The sequence below is a fragment of the Pecten maximus genome, chromosome 6, assembly GCF_902652985.1.
Source record: "Pecten maximus chromosome 6, xPecMax1.1, whole genome shotgun sequence".
In the NCBI taxonomy this organism is placed as follows: Eukaryota; Metazoa; Mollusca; class Bivalvia; order Pectinida; family Pectinidae; genus Pecten; species Pecten maximus.
In genome coordinates, this window is record NC_047020.1 from 7,605,620 (window position 1) to 7,619,907 (window position 14,288).

Below are 14,288 nucleotides of genomic sequence, written 5' to 3' on the forward strand. Positions count from 1 at the left end.
GACTATCATATGGAATTTATTAACTCGCCTAAAGTCTTGTGGCATATATCAAATCATTGAACTCGTTTGATAATTCCATGTTACATAGCCACGCATGTTGAGATCCTCCATGTGTTACATAATTTATGTAAACAATTTTAAGGACAAGGTCATACCAGGTAACTGCTGGATGTATCTTGTTAGCATTAGAACAGGGGCGGTCAAATCTTTGATATGTTTTCTTGGTCTTAAGATTTGTATGTGTTATTCTTAAGCATAGTTTGATCCCGAATACAATTGTATGTTGATTTTGATTGCTGACTTGTACACGAATAATAATGAGGCCAAGTCTATAAAACAGAGAATCTAAATAAAAAACTGATCGCTAATCATAGAAGGCTTGACATTAAAATATATAGGTTCTGTACATGTGTCCTGATCGCCAGTTATGTTCAGTAACATTTTATTTTATAAAATCCCTGATATATCGCTGCCTTGCCCGTGTCATCAGCGTTTGTTAAAACCTTTCTGATATATCCTTGTCCTGATCACCAGTATTGTTCAGTAACAATTTGATGTTTACCCCACCAGAGTATGCCCAGTTCTCTCGTGTTTGTTAAAAGCATCAGATTATTTGGTTAGTGTAATATTTGCTTCCACCCGGTGCTGAATATGGAATAATAATTAATGATAAAACATGTTATTGATCTCAGTTTAATTTATAGTATTGATTGTCACTCTAAATTTAGCTGGCTGGGCTGACACAATAGCTTTGGTTCCTCCTGGACTGCTGCAGGGCATGTCTACCTGTATAGCCAATTATCAGTACACAGCAATCACACCAGGTTGTAACAATATTATACAACATCATTGTTCCCGAGTCAATAGAAAAAAGTGGTACACATACAATGGTATATTTCTAAGATCTGTATAGATTGGTCCGGAGGGCAGACCTCTCGACTTCCCAACACTGGTTCTGAGGGCAGACCTCTCGACTTCCCAACACTGGTTCTGAGGGCAGAACTCTGGACTCCCTAACCCTGGTCCTGAGGGCAGACCTCTGGACTTCCCAACACTGGTTCTGAGGGCAGACCTCTGGACTCCCTAACCCTGGTCCCGAGGGCAGACCTCTCGACTTCCCAACACTGGTTCTGAGGGCAGACCTCTGGACTCCCTAACCCTGGTCCTGAGGGCAGACCTATCGACTTCCCAACACTGGTTCTGAGGGCAGAACTCTGGACTCCCTAACCCTGGTCCTGAGGGCAGACCTCTGGACTCCCTAACCCTGGTCCTGAGGGCAGACCTCTGGACTCCCTAACCCTGGTCCTGAGGGCAGAACTCTGGACTCCCTAACCCTGATCCTGAGGGCAGACCTCTGTATTCCCTAACCCTGGTCCTGAGGGCAGATTCTGGACTCCCTAACCCTGGTCCTGGGCCAGACCTCTGGACTCACTTACCCATGGTTTTGTGGGCAGATCCTTGGGCAAATACAAGTATCTAAACTCACCAACTCTGGACCTGGGGAAAGACCTCAGTCCCCAGCCCTGATCCTGTGTGCAGACCGCACACTTCCCAACACTGGTTCTATATATATATAGGGGCAGACCTCTTGGAGTCCCCAAGCCTGATCCTGTTAGCAGACCTCTAGGAGTCCCCAACCCTGATCCTGTTAGCAGACCTCTTGGAGTCCCCAACCCTGATCCTGTTAGCAGACCTCTAGGAGTCCCCAAGCCTGATCCTGTTAGCAGACCTCCAATTGGGAGTCCCCAAGCCTGATCCTGTTAGCAGACCTCTAGGAGTCCCCAACCCTGATCCTGTTAGCAGACCTCTTGGAGTCCCCAAGCCTGATCCTGTTAGCAGACCTCTTGGAGTCCCCAACCCTGATCCTGTTAGCAGACCTCCAATTGGGAGTCCCCAAGCCTGATCCTGTTAGCAGACCTCTAGGAGTCCCCAACCCTGATCCTGTTAGCAGACCTCTTGGAGTCCCCAAGCCTGATCCTGTTAGCAGACCTCTTGGAGTCCCCAACCCTGATCCTGTTAGCAGACCTCTAGGAGTCCCCAACCCTGATCCTGTTAGCAGACCTCTAGGAGTCCCCAACCCTGATCCTGTTAGCAGACCTTTTGGAGTCCCTAACCCTGATCCTATTAGCAGACCTTTCGGAGTCCCTAACCCTGATCCTGTTAGCAGACCTCCAATTGGAAGTCCCCAAGCCTGGTCTTGTAGTGTGTAAGAATTGTACCTACTGTTCCCATTACATGGTTTGTAATAGAGATAGACTAAATTTGGGATATTTTCTCTTCTGGTTAGTACCTGCTCTCTGCTTTACATTCACTAATAAGGCCTGGTTTGCTAATTGTCAGTATAGTTTGAATGATGGAACGTCAAGCTACCTTGTCCACATATAGCGTGTCAGTGTGATAGCATTTTACAAGGTCAAGCAGTGGCATAAACTTAAATCACATTGTGTGAGAAAGAAGCAGTCCTCAACCCTGGCACTCATTATACAACTCTGCCAGGGTAACATAATTGTTATGTTGAATTGCTTAAAAAATGTGACGTCGATGTGTATTGGACTATGATGAATGTAGATGTGTGTTTATGTGTAGTAGAGTAATATGTGTGTAGATGTTTAAGATGTGTGTATTGGAGTATGATGTACACTGTATGTAGATGTGTGTATTATGTGTAGCCGAGTAATATGTGTGTAGATATGTAAGATGTGTGTAGATATGTAAGATGTGTGTAGATATGTAATATGTGTGTAGTGGAGTATGATGTACACTGTAGATGTGTGTATTATGTGTAGCTGAGTAATATGTGTGTAGATGTCTAAGATGTGTGTATTGGAGTATGATGTATAAATATACACACATACTCCACTACACATGATCTTACACACTACACATTATCTTACACACTACACATGATCTTACACACTACACATCTACACACATCTTACACACTACACACATCTACAAACTACATATTATCTTACACATCTACACACATCTACACATATCTACACACATCTACACACATCCACACATCTACACACATCTACACACATCTTACACACTACACACATCTTTGCCTGACAGAAAGATGCTGTGCTTTTACTTCACTGAAGATTAATGCTACTTTTATGAATCTTAGCAATGCCATTGGTCTATTCAATAAATTATACCTTCTATTTATATATTGGAAGGACATATGTGGTTCCTCTCACCATCTTACTCTTGTATAAATACATTTAACTTCAATACTTTACAATTATACTTTAGCATCAAAAGAGGGAGCGTAACATCTTTCTGTCAGGTCTAACCTGAAGTTTTTCTGGAAGAAGACTTATATAGGCTTAGCATGTTGTCTGATTCTTTTAACAATGCTGTATTTGCATGCATAAATATTTGTATGTATTATATATGTACTGTTAATAAAATATTTTGAAATTAAATCTTACACACTACACATTATCTTACACACAACACATTATCTTACACAAAACAAATTATCTTACTCAGTACACAATACACATCCACACAAATTGATGTTTAGTGATTAAAAGATGTTTGAAGATGTGTGTAGATGTGTAAGATACTAAGATGTGTAGTGTGTAAAAGATATTTTAAGATGTGTGTAAATTGTGTAAGATGTGTAGTGGAGTATGAGTGGATAATTGTGTGTGTAGATGTGTAGTGTCTGTAAGATGTGTGTATGTTTACTTGAGTAAGATGTGTGTATATCTGTACTGGAGTAAGGTGTGTGTATATGTACTGGAGTAAGATGTACATGTGTATATGTGTACTGGAGTAATATGTGTGTATATGTGTACTGGAGTAAGATGTGTGTATATGTGTACTGGAGTAAGATGTGTGTATATGTGTACTGGAGTAAGATGTGTGTATATGTGTACTGGAGTAAGATGTGTATATGTGTACTGGAGTAAGATGTGTGTATGTGTACTGGAGTAAGATGTGTGTATGTGTACTAGAGTAAGATGTATGTATATGTGTGTACTGGAGTAAGATGTGTATATGTGTACTGGAGTAAGATGTGTATGTGTACTGGAGTAAGATGTGTGTATATGTGTACTGGAGTAAGATGTGTTTATGTGTACTGGAGTAAGATGTGTGTATATCTGTACTGGAGTAAGATGTGTATATGTGTACTGGAGTAAGATGTGTGTATATGTGTACTGGAGTAAGATGTGTGTATGTGTACTGGAGTAAGATGTGTGTATATGTGTACTGGAGTAAGATGTGTGATGTGTACTGGAGTAAGATGTGTGTATATGTGTAGTGTGTAAGATGTGTGTATGTTTACTGGAGTAAGATGTGTATATGTGTACTGGAGTAAGAATGTGTGTATATGTGTACTGGAGTAAGAGTGTGTATATGTGTTACTGAGTAGATGTGTGTATGTTTACTGGAGTAAGATGTGTGTATATGGAGTAAGCTGTGTATATGTATATATATTGTATATGGTGTACTGGAGTAAGATGTGTGTATATGTGTACTGGAGTAAGATGTGTGTATATGTACTGGAGTAAGATGTGTGTATGTGTACTGGAGTAAGATGTGTATATGTGTACTGGAGTAAGATGTGTGTATGTGTACTGGAGTAAGATGTGTATGTGTACTGGAGTAAGATGTGTGTATATGTGTACTGGAGTAAGATGTGTATATGTGTACTGGAGTAAGATGTGTATATGTGTACTGGAGTAAGATGTGTGTATATCTGTACTGGAGTAAGATGTGTGTATGTGTGTACTGGAGTAAGATGTGTGTATGTGTACTGGAGTAAGATGTGTATATGTGTACTGGAGTAAGATGTGTGTATGTGTGTACTGGAGTAAGATGTGTGTATGTGTACTGGAGTAAGATGTGTATATGTGTACTGGAGTAAGATGTGTATATGTGTACTGGAGTAAGATGTGTGTATGTGTACTGGAGTAAGATGTGTGTATGTGTACTGGAGTAAGATGTGTGTATATGTGTACTGGAGTAAGATGTGTGTATGTGTACTGGAGTAAGATGTGTGTATGTGTACTGGAGTAAGATGTGTGTATGTGTACTGGAGTAAGATGTGTATATGTGTACTGGAGTAAGATGTGTGTATATCTGTACTGGAGTAAGATGTGTATATGTGTACTGGAGTAAGATGTGTGTATGTGTACTGGAGTAAGATGTGTATATGTGTACTGGAGTAAGATGTGTGTATATGTGTACTGGAGTAAGATGTGTGTATGTGTACTGGAGTAAGATGTGTGTATGTGTGTACTGGAGTAAGATGTGTGTATGTGTACTGGAGTAAGATGTGTGTATATGTGTACTGGAGTAAGATGTGTGTATATGTGTACTGGAGTAAGATGTGTGTATGTGTACTGGAGTAAGATGTGTGTATATGTGTACTGGAGTAAGATGTGTATATGTGTACTGGAGTAAGATGTGTATATGTGTACTGGAGTAAGATGTGTGTATGTGTACTGGAGTAAGATGTGTGTATGTGTACTGGAGTAAGATGTGTATATGTGTACTGGAGTAAGATGTGTGTATGTGTACTGGAGTAAGATGTGTATATGTGTACTGGAGTAAGATGTGTGTATGTGTACTGGAGTAAGATGTGTGTATATGTGTACTGGAGTAAGATGTGTGTATATGTGTACTGGAGTAAGATGTGTGTATATGTACTGGAGTAAGATGTGTGTATGTGTACTGGAGTAAGATGTGTGTATATGTGTACTGGAGTAAGATGTGTGTATGTGTACTGGAGTAAGATGTGTATATGTGTACTGGAGTAAGATGTGTGTATGTGTACTGGAGTAAGAATTGTATATGTGTAGTTGAATAAGATGTGTGTATATTTGTACTGGAGTAAGATGTGTATATGTGTACTGGAGTAAGATGTGTATATGTGTACTGGAGTAAGATGTATGTATATGTGTACTGGAGTAAGATGTGTGTATATGTGTACTGGAGTAAGATGTGTGTATATGTGTACTGGAGTAAGATGTGTATATGTGTACTGGAGTAAGATGTGTGTATATGTGTACTGGAGTAAGATGTGTATATGTGTACTGGAGTAAGATGTGTGTATATGTGTACTGGAGTAAGATGTGTGTATATGTGTACTGGAGTAAGATGTGTGTATATGTGTACTGGAGTAAGATGTGTATGTGTACTGGAGTAAGATGTGTATATGTGTACTGGAGTAAGATGTGTGTATATGTGTACTGGAGTAAGATGTGTGTATATCTGTACTGGAGTAAGATGTGTGTATGTGTGTACTGGAGTAAGATGTGTGTATGTGTACTGGAGTAAGATGTGTATATGTGTACTGGAGTAAGATGTGTGTATGTGTGTACTGGAGTAAGATGTGTGTATGTGTACTGGAGTAAGATGTGTATATGTGTACTGGAGTAAGATGTGTATATGTGTACTGGAGTAAGATGTGTGTATGTGTACTGGAGTAAGATGTGTGTATGTGTACTGGAGTAAGATGTGTGTATATGTGTACTGGAGTAAGATGTGTGTATGTGTACTGGAGTAAGATGTGTGTATGTGTACTGGAGTAAGATGTGTGTATGTGTACTGGAGTAAGATGTGGATATATGTGTACTGGAGTAAGATGTGTGTATATCTGTACTGGAGTAAGATGTGTATATGTGTACTGGAGTAAGATGTGTGTATGTGTACTGGAGTAAGATGTGTATATGTGTACTGGAGTAAGATGTGTGTATATGTGTACTGGAGTAAGATGTGTATGTGTACTGGAGTAAGATGTGTGTATGTGTGTACTGGAGTAAGATGTGTGTATGTGTACTGGAGTAAGATGTGGATATATGTGTACTGGAGTAAGATGTGTGTATATGTGTACTGGAGTAAGATGTGTGTATGTGTACTGGAGTAAATGTGGATATATGTGTACTGGAGTAAGATGTGTATATGTGTACTGGAGTAAGATGTGTATGTGTACTGGAGTAAGATGTGTGTATGTGTACTGGAGTAAGATGTGTATATGTGTACTGGAGTAAGATGTGTATGTGTACTGGAGTAAGATGTGTATATGTTTACTGGAGTAAGATGTGTGTATATGTGTACTGGAGTAAGATGTGTGTATATGTGTACTGGAGTAAGATGTGTATGTGTACTGGAGTAAGATGTGTGTATGTGTACTGGAGTAAGATGTGTATATGTGTACTGGAGTAAGATGTGTGTATATGTGTACTGGAGTAAGATGTATGTATATGTGTACTGGAGTAAGATGTGTATATGTGTACTGGAGTAAGATGTGTATATGTGTACTGGAGTAAGATGTGTGTATGTGTACTGGAGTAAGATGTGTGTATATGTGTACTGGAGTAAGATGTGTGTATATTTGTACTGGAGTAAGATGTGTATGTGTACTGGAGTATGATGTGTGTATGTGTACTGGAGTAAGATGTGTGTATATTTGTACTGGAGTAAGATGTGTATATGTGTACTGGAGTTAGATGTGTGTTGGTGTACTGGAGTAAGATGTGTATATGTGTACTGGAGTAAGATGTGTGTATATGTGTACTGGAGTAAGATGTGTATATGTGTACTGGAGTAAGATGTGTGTATATGTGTACTGGAGTAAGATGTGTGTATATGTGTACTAGAGTAAGACGTGTGTATAATTGTATTGGTGATCTTTTTGTTTTAGGGACAGTGCATTAAGTCAGTCAGAGTTTGAGGGGCTACTGTCAGACTTATTTTGTGATGGAGGGCAGCCGTACCCAATCACCTCACAGGTTCTATCTCAGTTTATGGAGCTACTGGATATAGACAAGGTACGTAGTTCAGGAACACTTACCAGGGATCATAGATCAGAGGTCAAGGTTCTATCTCAGTTTATGGAGCTACTGGATATAGACAAGGTATGTAGTTCAGGGACACTTACCAGGGATCATAGATCAGAGGTCAAGGTTCTATCTCAGTTTATGGAGCTACTGGATATAGACAAGGTATGTAGTTCAGGGACACTTACCAGGGATCATAGATCAGAGGTCAAGGTCACCTTTTGTTGAAATGAAATCCATTCTATGTTGTATAGGAATGATATCAGGGTCAATTGAATAATTAAATATTATATTCATTAAAACATCAACTTTATCGATTTTACAATAATAGCAAAATAAATTATTTTTGACTGATATTAAATTCTCCGTGGGATTTACATAGTGTGACAACTGGTACCCTGACATGGATACCTGGAGAAAACCCATATTGGCTGGGTAGGTGACCTTTCCATGTCTGATTAGGGAATTAAACCTATTACTAATGTGAAAGGCAATTTACACCACCTGGCCACACTATTTGAATAATTGATGGTTGTCATGGATGCCATGATCCAGTCATTTTACAGGTACTAGCATAATTAAAATGTATTATTTCTTAGGTTGATTTATTCATATGTTTATTATCCTCTGTCCAACATACAAGGTAAACAATGTTTGAAGGTTAAACAGATTTGCTTTATTTAACAGTTTCCATAATATCCCATTCCCAAATTTAGACATTTTCTTCAATATGTTTAGATGAAATAGAAATATAAAAATCCAAAAATTGACAAATGTGATATATATACATGACAATACCAAAATCTAATTGATCCTAGTGAAATCACTGCAATGTATTATCGTATACGCAGCTCTACAAAAATCTAACGAACACATTGAATTCTCTGATATATACACCTGGCTATACAAAAATCATCGTAACTTTACAAAAATCTTATAAATACAGTGTGATTACTGTAATGTATCAACGTAACTATACAAAAATCTTATAAATACAGTGAGATTACTGCAATGTATCATCGTAACTATACAAAAATCTTATAAATACAGTGAGATTACTGCAATGTATCATCGTAACTATACAAAAATCTTATAAATACAGTGTGATTACTGTAATGTATCATCGTAACTATACAAAAATCTAATGAATACAGTGTGATTACTGCAATGTATCATCGTAACTATGCAAAAATCTTATAAATACAGTGTGATTACTGCAATGTATCATCGTAACTATACAAAAATCTAATAAATACAGTGTAATTACTGTAATTTATTATCTTAACTATACAAAAATCTAATGAACGCAGTGAAATCACTTTTGATATAATGATTTAGTCAAGTGTCATGTATTCCAACTCCAAATGCTATTCTAGAATTTTCCGTAACAAGGTGGTGACTATAGGAGCTAGTTTTAGTAAAAATAGGGCTTCTCTTAGCTTTTCTTTTCAAACAAAAGAGAATTAAGTCATTGTTTAAAACATATTTTTCATGTAGTTGTTGTGGCAGATACATTGTTTAGTCTGTCAAAGGTTACCAGAATACTGTATATAATGGTCCTTGTTTAGAACCTGCCAAGCTATATGGTACAGTTGTTGGACCAACTCCCACCCCGGTACCTATAAACACATGTATTGTGTCTACAATCTCAAGTCTGACTATATAAGGTCAACATTTGAACATGTTCAATAATGCATGCTTGTATTCTCTTCAACAGGATGGTAAAATTAGCAAGAAAGAATTTATGGAGAACAGTTTTTATTGGCTGAAACAGGTAAGTACCCATGTGCAGGCAATAGACTTATCTATTATGGATGTGTGCGTCACAGGTATACAAAATTTATTGATTTCATGTAATTTTAATGATTTTAACAGCTAGCATTATAAAAGCATAATAGGGGTTTAATAAACCTCTGCTTGCTATATCGAAAATGATAAAAATCAGTGAGAAGTGAAAAAGGAAGTCTATATCGATATGATTTTACAAGATTTGAAATTTTGCACATGCTCATTATCTCGGATGGAAATTCTCAAAAAATGTCAACTTTATGGTAATGTCTGGACATTAGATCTAAGATACAGAGGGTACATTTATATAGAAGGTTTAGTAAGGTACTAGGTCTGGATATTAGGGTACATTTATATAGAAGGTTTAGTAAGGTACTAGGTCTGGGTATTAGGGTACATTTATATAGAAGGTTTAGTAAGGTACTAGGTCTGGGTATTAGGGTACATTTATATAGAAGGTTCAGTAAGGTACTAGGTTTGGACATTAGGGTACATTTATATAGAAGGTTCAGTAAGGTACTAGGTCTGGGTATTAGGGTACATTTATATAGAAGGTTCAGTAAGGTACTAGGTCTGGGTATTAGGGTACATTTATATAGAAGGTTTATTAAGGTACTAGGTCTGGATATTAGGGTACATTTATATAGAAGGTTCAGTAAGGTACTAGGTCTGGGTATTAGGGTACATTTATATAGAAGGTTCAGTAAGGTACTAGGTCTGGGTATTAGGGTACATTTATATAGAAGGTTTAGTAAGGTACTAGGTCTGGGTATTAGGGTACATTTATATAGAAGGTTCAGTAAGGTACTAGGTCTGGGTATTAGGGTACATTTATATAGAAGGTTCAGTAAGGTACTAGGTCTGGGTATTAGGGTACATTTATATAGAAGGTTCAGTAAGGTACTAGGTCTGGGTATTAGGGTACATTTACATGTATATAGAAGGTTCAGTAAGGTACTAGGTCTGGGTATTAGGGTACATTTATATAGAAGGTTTATTAAGGTACTAGGTCTGGATATTAGGGTACATTTATATAGAAGGTTTAGTAAGGTACTAGGTCTGGGTATTAGGGTACATTTATATAGAAGGTTTAGTAAGGTACTAGGTCTGGGTATTAGGGTACATTTATATAGAAGGTTTAGTAAGGTACTAGGTCTGGGTATTAGGGTACATTTATATAGAAGGTTCAGTAAGGTACTAGGTCTGGGTATTAGGGTACATTTATATAGAAGGTTCAGTAAGGTACTAGGTCTGGGTATTAGGGTACATTTATATAGAAGGTTTAGTAAGGTACTATGTCTGGGTATTAGGGTACATTTATATAGAAGGTTCAGTAAGGTACTAGGTCTGGGTATTAGGGTACATTTATATAGAAGGTTTAGTAAGGTACTAGGTCTGGGTATTAGGGTACATTTATATAGAAGGTTTAGTAAGGTACTATGTCTGGGTATTAGGGTACATTTACATGTATATAGAAGGTTCAGTAAGGTACTAGGTCTGGGTATTAGGGTACATTTATATAGAAGGTTTAGTAAGGTACTAGGTCTGGGTATTAGGGTACATTTATATAGAAGGTTTAGTAAGGTACTAGGTCTGGGTATTAGGGTACATTTATATAGAAGGTTTAGTAAGGTACTAGGTCTGGGTATTAGGGTACATTTATATAGAAGGTTTAGTAAGGTACTAGGTCTGGGTATTAGGGTACATTTATATAGAAGGTTTAGTAAGGTACTAGGTCTGGGTATTAGGGTACATTTATATAGAAGGTTCAGTAAGGTACTAGGTCTGGGTATTAGGGTACATTTATATAGAAGGTTCAGTAAGGTACTAGGTCTGGGTATTAGGGTACATTTATATAGAAGGTTTAGTAAGGTACTATGTCTGGGTATTAGGGTACATTTATATAGAAGGTTCAGTAAGGTACTAGGTCTGGGTATTAGGGTACATTTATATAGAAGGTTTAGTAAGGTACTAGGTCTGGGTATTAGGGTACATTTATATAGAAGGTTTAGTAAGGTACTATGTCTGGGTATTAGGGTACATTTACATGTATATAGAAGGTTCAGTAAGGTACTAGGTCTGGGTATTAGGGTACATTTATATAGAAGGTTCAGTAAGGTACTAGGTCTGGGTATTAGGGTACATTTATATAGAAGGTTCAGTAAGGTACTAGGTCTGGATATTAGGGTACATTTATATAGAAGGTTCAGTAAGGTACTATGTCTGGATATTAGGGTACATTTATATAGAAGGTTCAGTAAGGTACTAGGTCTGGATATTAGGGTACATTTATATAGAAGGTTCAGTAAGGTACTATGTCTGGGTATTAGGGTACATTTATATAGAAGGTTCAGTAAGGTACTATGTCTGGATATTAGGGTACATTTATATAGAAGGTTCAGTAAGGTACTATGTCTGGATATTAGGGTACATTTATATAGAAGGTTCAGTAAGGTACTATGTCTGGATATTAGGGTACATTTATATAGAAGGTTCAGTAAGGTACTAGGTCTGGGTATTAGGGTACATTTATATAGAAGGTTTAGTAAGGTACTATGTCTGGATATTAGGGTACATTTACATTTATATAGAAGGTTCAGTAAGGTACTATGTCTGGGTATTAGACACCCTATCATGTGCTTTGATCCGGGCCAATGAGAGTGATTAAAATAGGTTAGTTTAAACAATATTTTTATTCAATACTCAAAACACAAACAGATATTTCATATTGGATTGGAAAATAAGTTGATATAATTTGTTTCACAATTGTTGTAAAATATATCAAGTTCACAATAGAAGTCAAGCAGGGGACCACTACCACAAAAGAGTACACTCGTACTTGTTTTGAAAATCACAAGCTGATTGATTATACAAGTTGAGATTAATTGTTTGTAAAACCTTGTTGGTTGGCCAGGCCGGACCTGTCCAAGTTTACAAGCTGGCCATCACTGTGTAAGCAATTTGTTAATTTAACGTGTCAATTAAACCTTCCTTGTGGATTTCAATAATACATTGTAATAATATAAGCTTTGCTCTATTGAGATGTGTAAATATTGTGATCTTCTTGATGCCAATTACTTGACAAAACGGACCAATGTGTTGTGACCGATGGCCATGCTACCCAGGTGGCCACTTCCTTTAGGATAGTTATATAGTTCTATGAAGCAGACCACAGACTGTCCGCATAGGAGAGATGCATGGCTGCTTTGACATGAGAAATTTCCAAGGAGCAGAGCGTAATGAAACTTACAGATATATCTAGAATGATTGAAAATAACATAAAGTATATGAAAATATATAAAAAAAGCAATGTTTTATAATCAAATTTGAAAAAAATAATTTAGGTAAATATTAGGTTAATATAAATGAATGTAGAGTAAGATAATTCAGGTAAATATTAGGTTAATCAATATAAATGAATATAGAGTTGGGTAATTTAGGTAAATATTAGGTTAATATAAATGAATATAATAAAATAGGAACAGGACAATTGGTGTCCGACTCAAGTTCAAATCATATAGCCGTCTTCGTGACTAAATTTCAGATGAAAAAATAACGCCTTTCGGCAAAATAAAGATTAATTTGAATGCATCATACTCGAATCTTACAGTTCAAATGAAGCTGTCAGCTGTAAGCCGTAATAATACAAAGTACATATATTGTCTTCTCATATCACTTTGACATCGCAGAAATTTATCTTTTCACTCCTTGTATTTTCGCGCTTTTCTGTTTTGTCGGGGGCAAACACAACAAAGGTTGGAAATAACCGAATTTTCAAAGAAAGACAACTCTGGGAAGTGTAGGCTTTATTGTGTATGAAGACAGCGCTGAATATAACAGGGTAGACGAAATTAGGACGGTAAGACGCTCAGAAAACGTCTGACTCTAGATTGTGTCCGACTTAATATCACTTTACCCTATATGATATTACAATATTATGTATTTTCTTTATCAATAAACTTCAAAGACTCCATTTCATCTCTAGTTTATATACTGTAATGTGTGGTATGATCCAGCGTCACAGATGCCAGCCAAATTATCAGACTGTATGTATCTTCACCTGCTGTTGATATCTGTATTTAGATTGTTAAACATCAATTGGGAATAACGTCAGCGAGATCCTCAGTACAGGGACTGTACAAACAATGCTATTGATCTCTACCTGTCTAAATTTATTATTCATATATTTACCAGGAGTGACCCAAGGAATTACTGGGTTAAAAAATAAACATTGCAGAGTTTGTTAGTTTGATAAAGCTGTTTAAAAATAATCACCGTTAGTTTGATAAAGCTGTTTAAAAATAATCACCATACATTGGCTGAGAATATATGTATACCTTTATAGAATATCACTACAAGTTTAAGGTAGCTATATAGTGCTGTCTTGTCCGTATGGTTTATATAATAGTTTTATGAAGCTCTTCAAAAATAATCACCATATTGTCTGAGAATACTTTTATAGAATGTTACTACAAGGTAGTGCTGTCTTGTCTGTTTGGTTTGTTGACACAATCAATAATATTTTATAACATTTCAAAATGAAAACAAAGGTTAATTGTCTTGTTTTAGTATGGTGACGACTCGGAATGTGATGATTTATACATAAGTATGTTTTACATGTCATTTTTTAAATACCTGACTCTGTCCTACATCTTTATCACATCAATGACCATGTGCTGTAGCAGAACTAGTGTTGGA

At 36.8% G+C, this 14,288-nt stretch overlaps 1 protein-coding gene across 1 annotated transcript in view; it reads left to right on the top strand.

Annotated features, from left to right (window-relative positions):
* LOC117328858 (nicotinamidase-like) overlaps positions 1–14,288 on the top strand; it is a 33,720-nt gene that overhangs the window by 4,266 nt on the left and 15,166 nt on the right. Inside the window, exons 2-3 of the mRNA XM_033886439.1 lie at positions 7,667–7,793; positions 9,520–9,576. Of these exons, the coding sequence (XP_033742330.1) occupies positions 7,667–7,793; positions 9,520–9,576 (184 nt within the window). The remainder of the gene's footprint in view (positions 1–7,666; positions 7,794–9,519; positions 9,577–14,288) is intronic.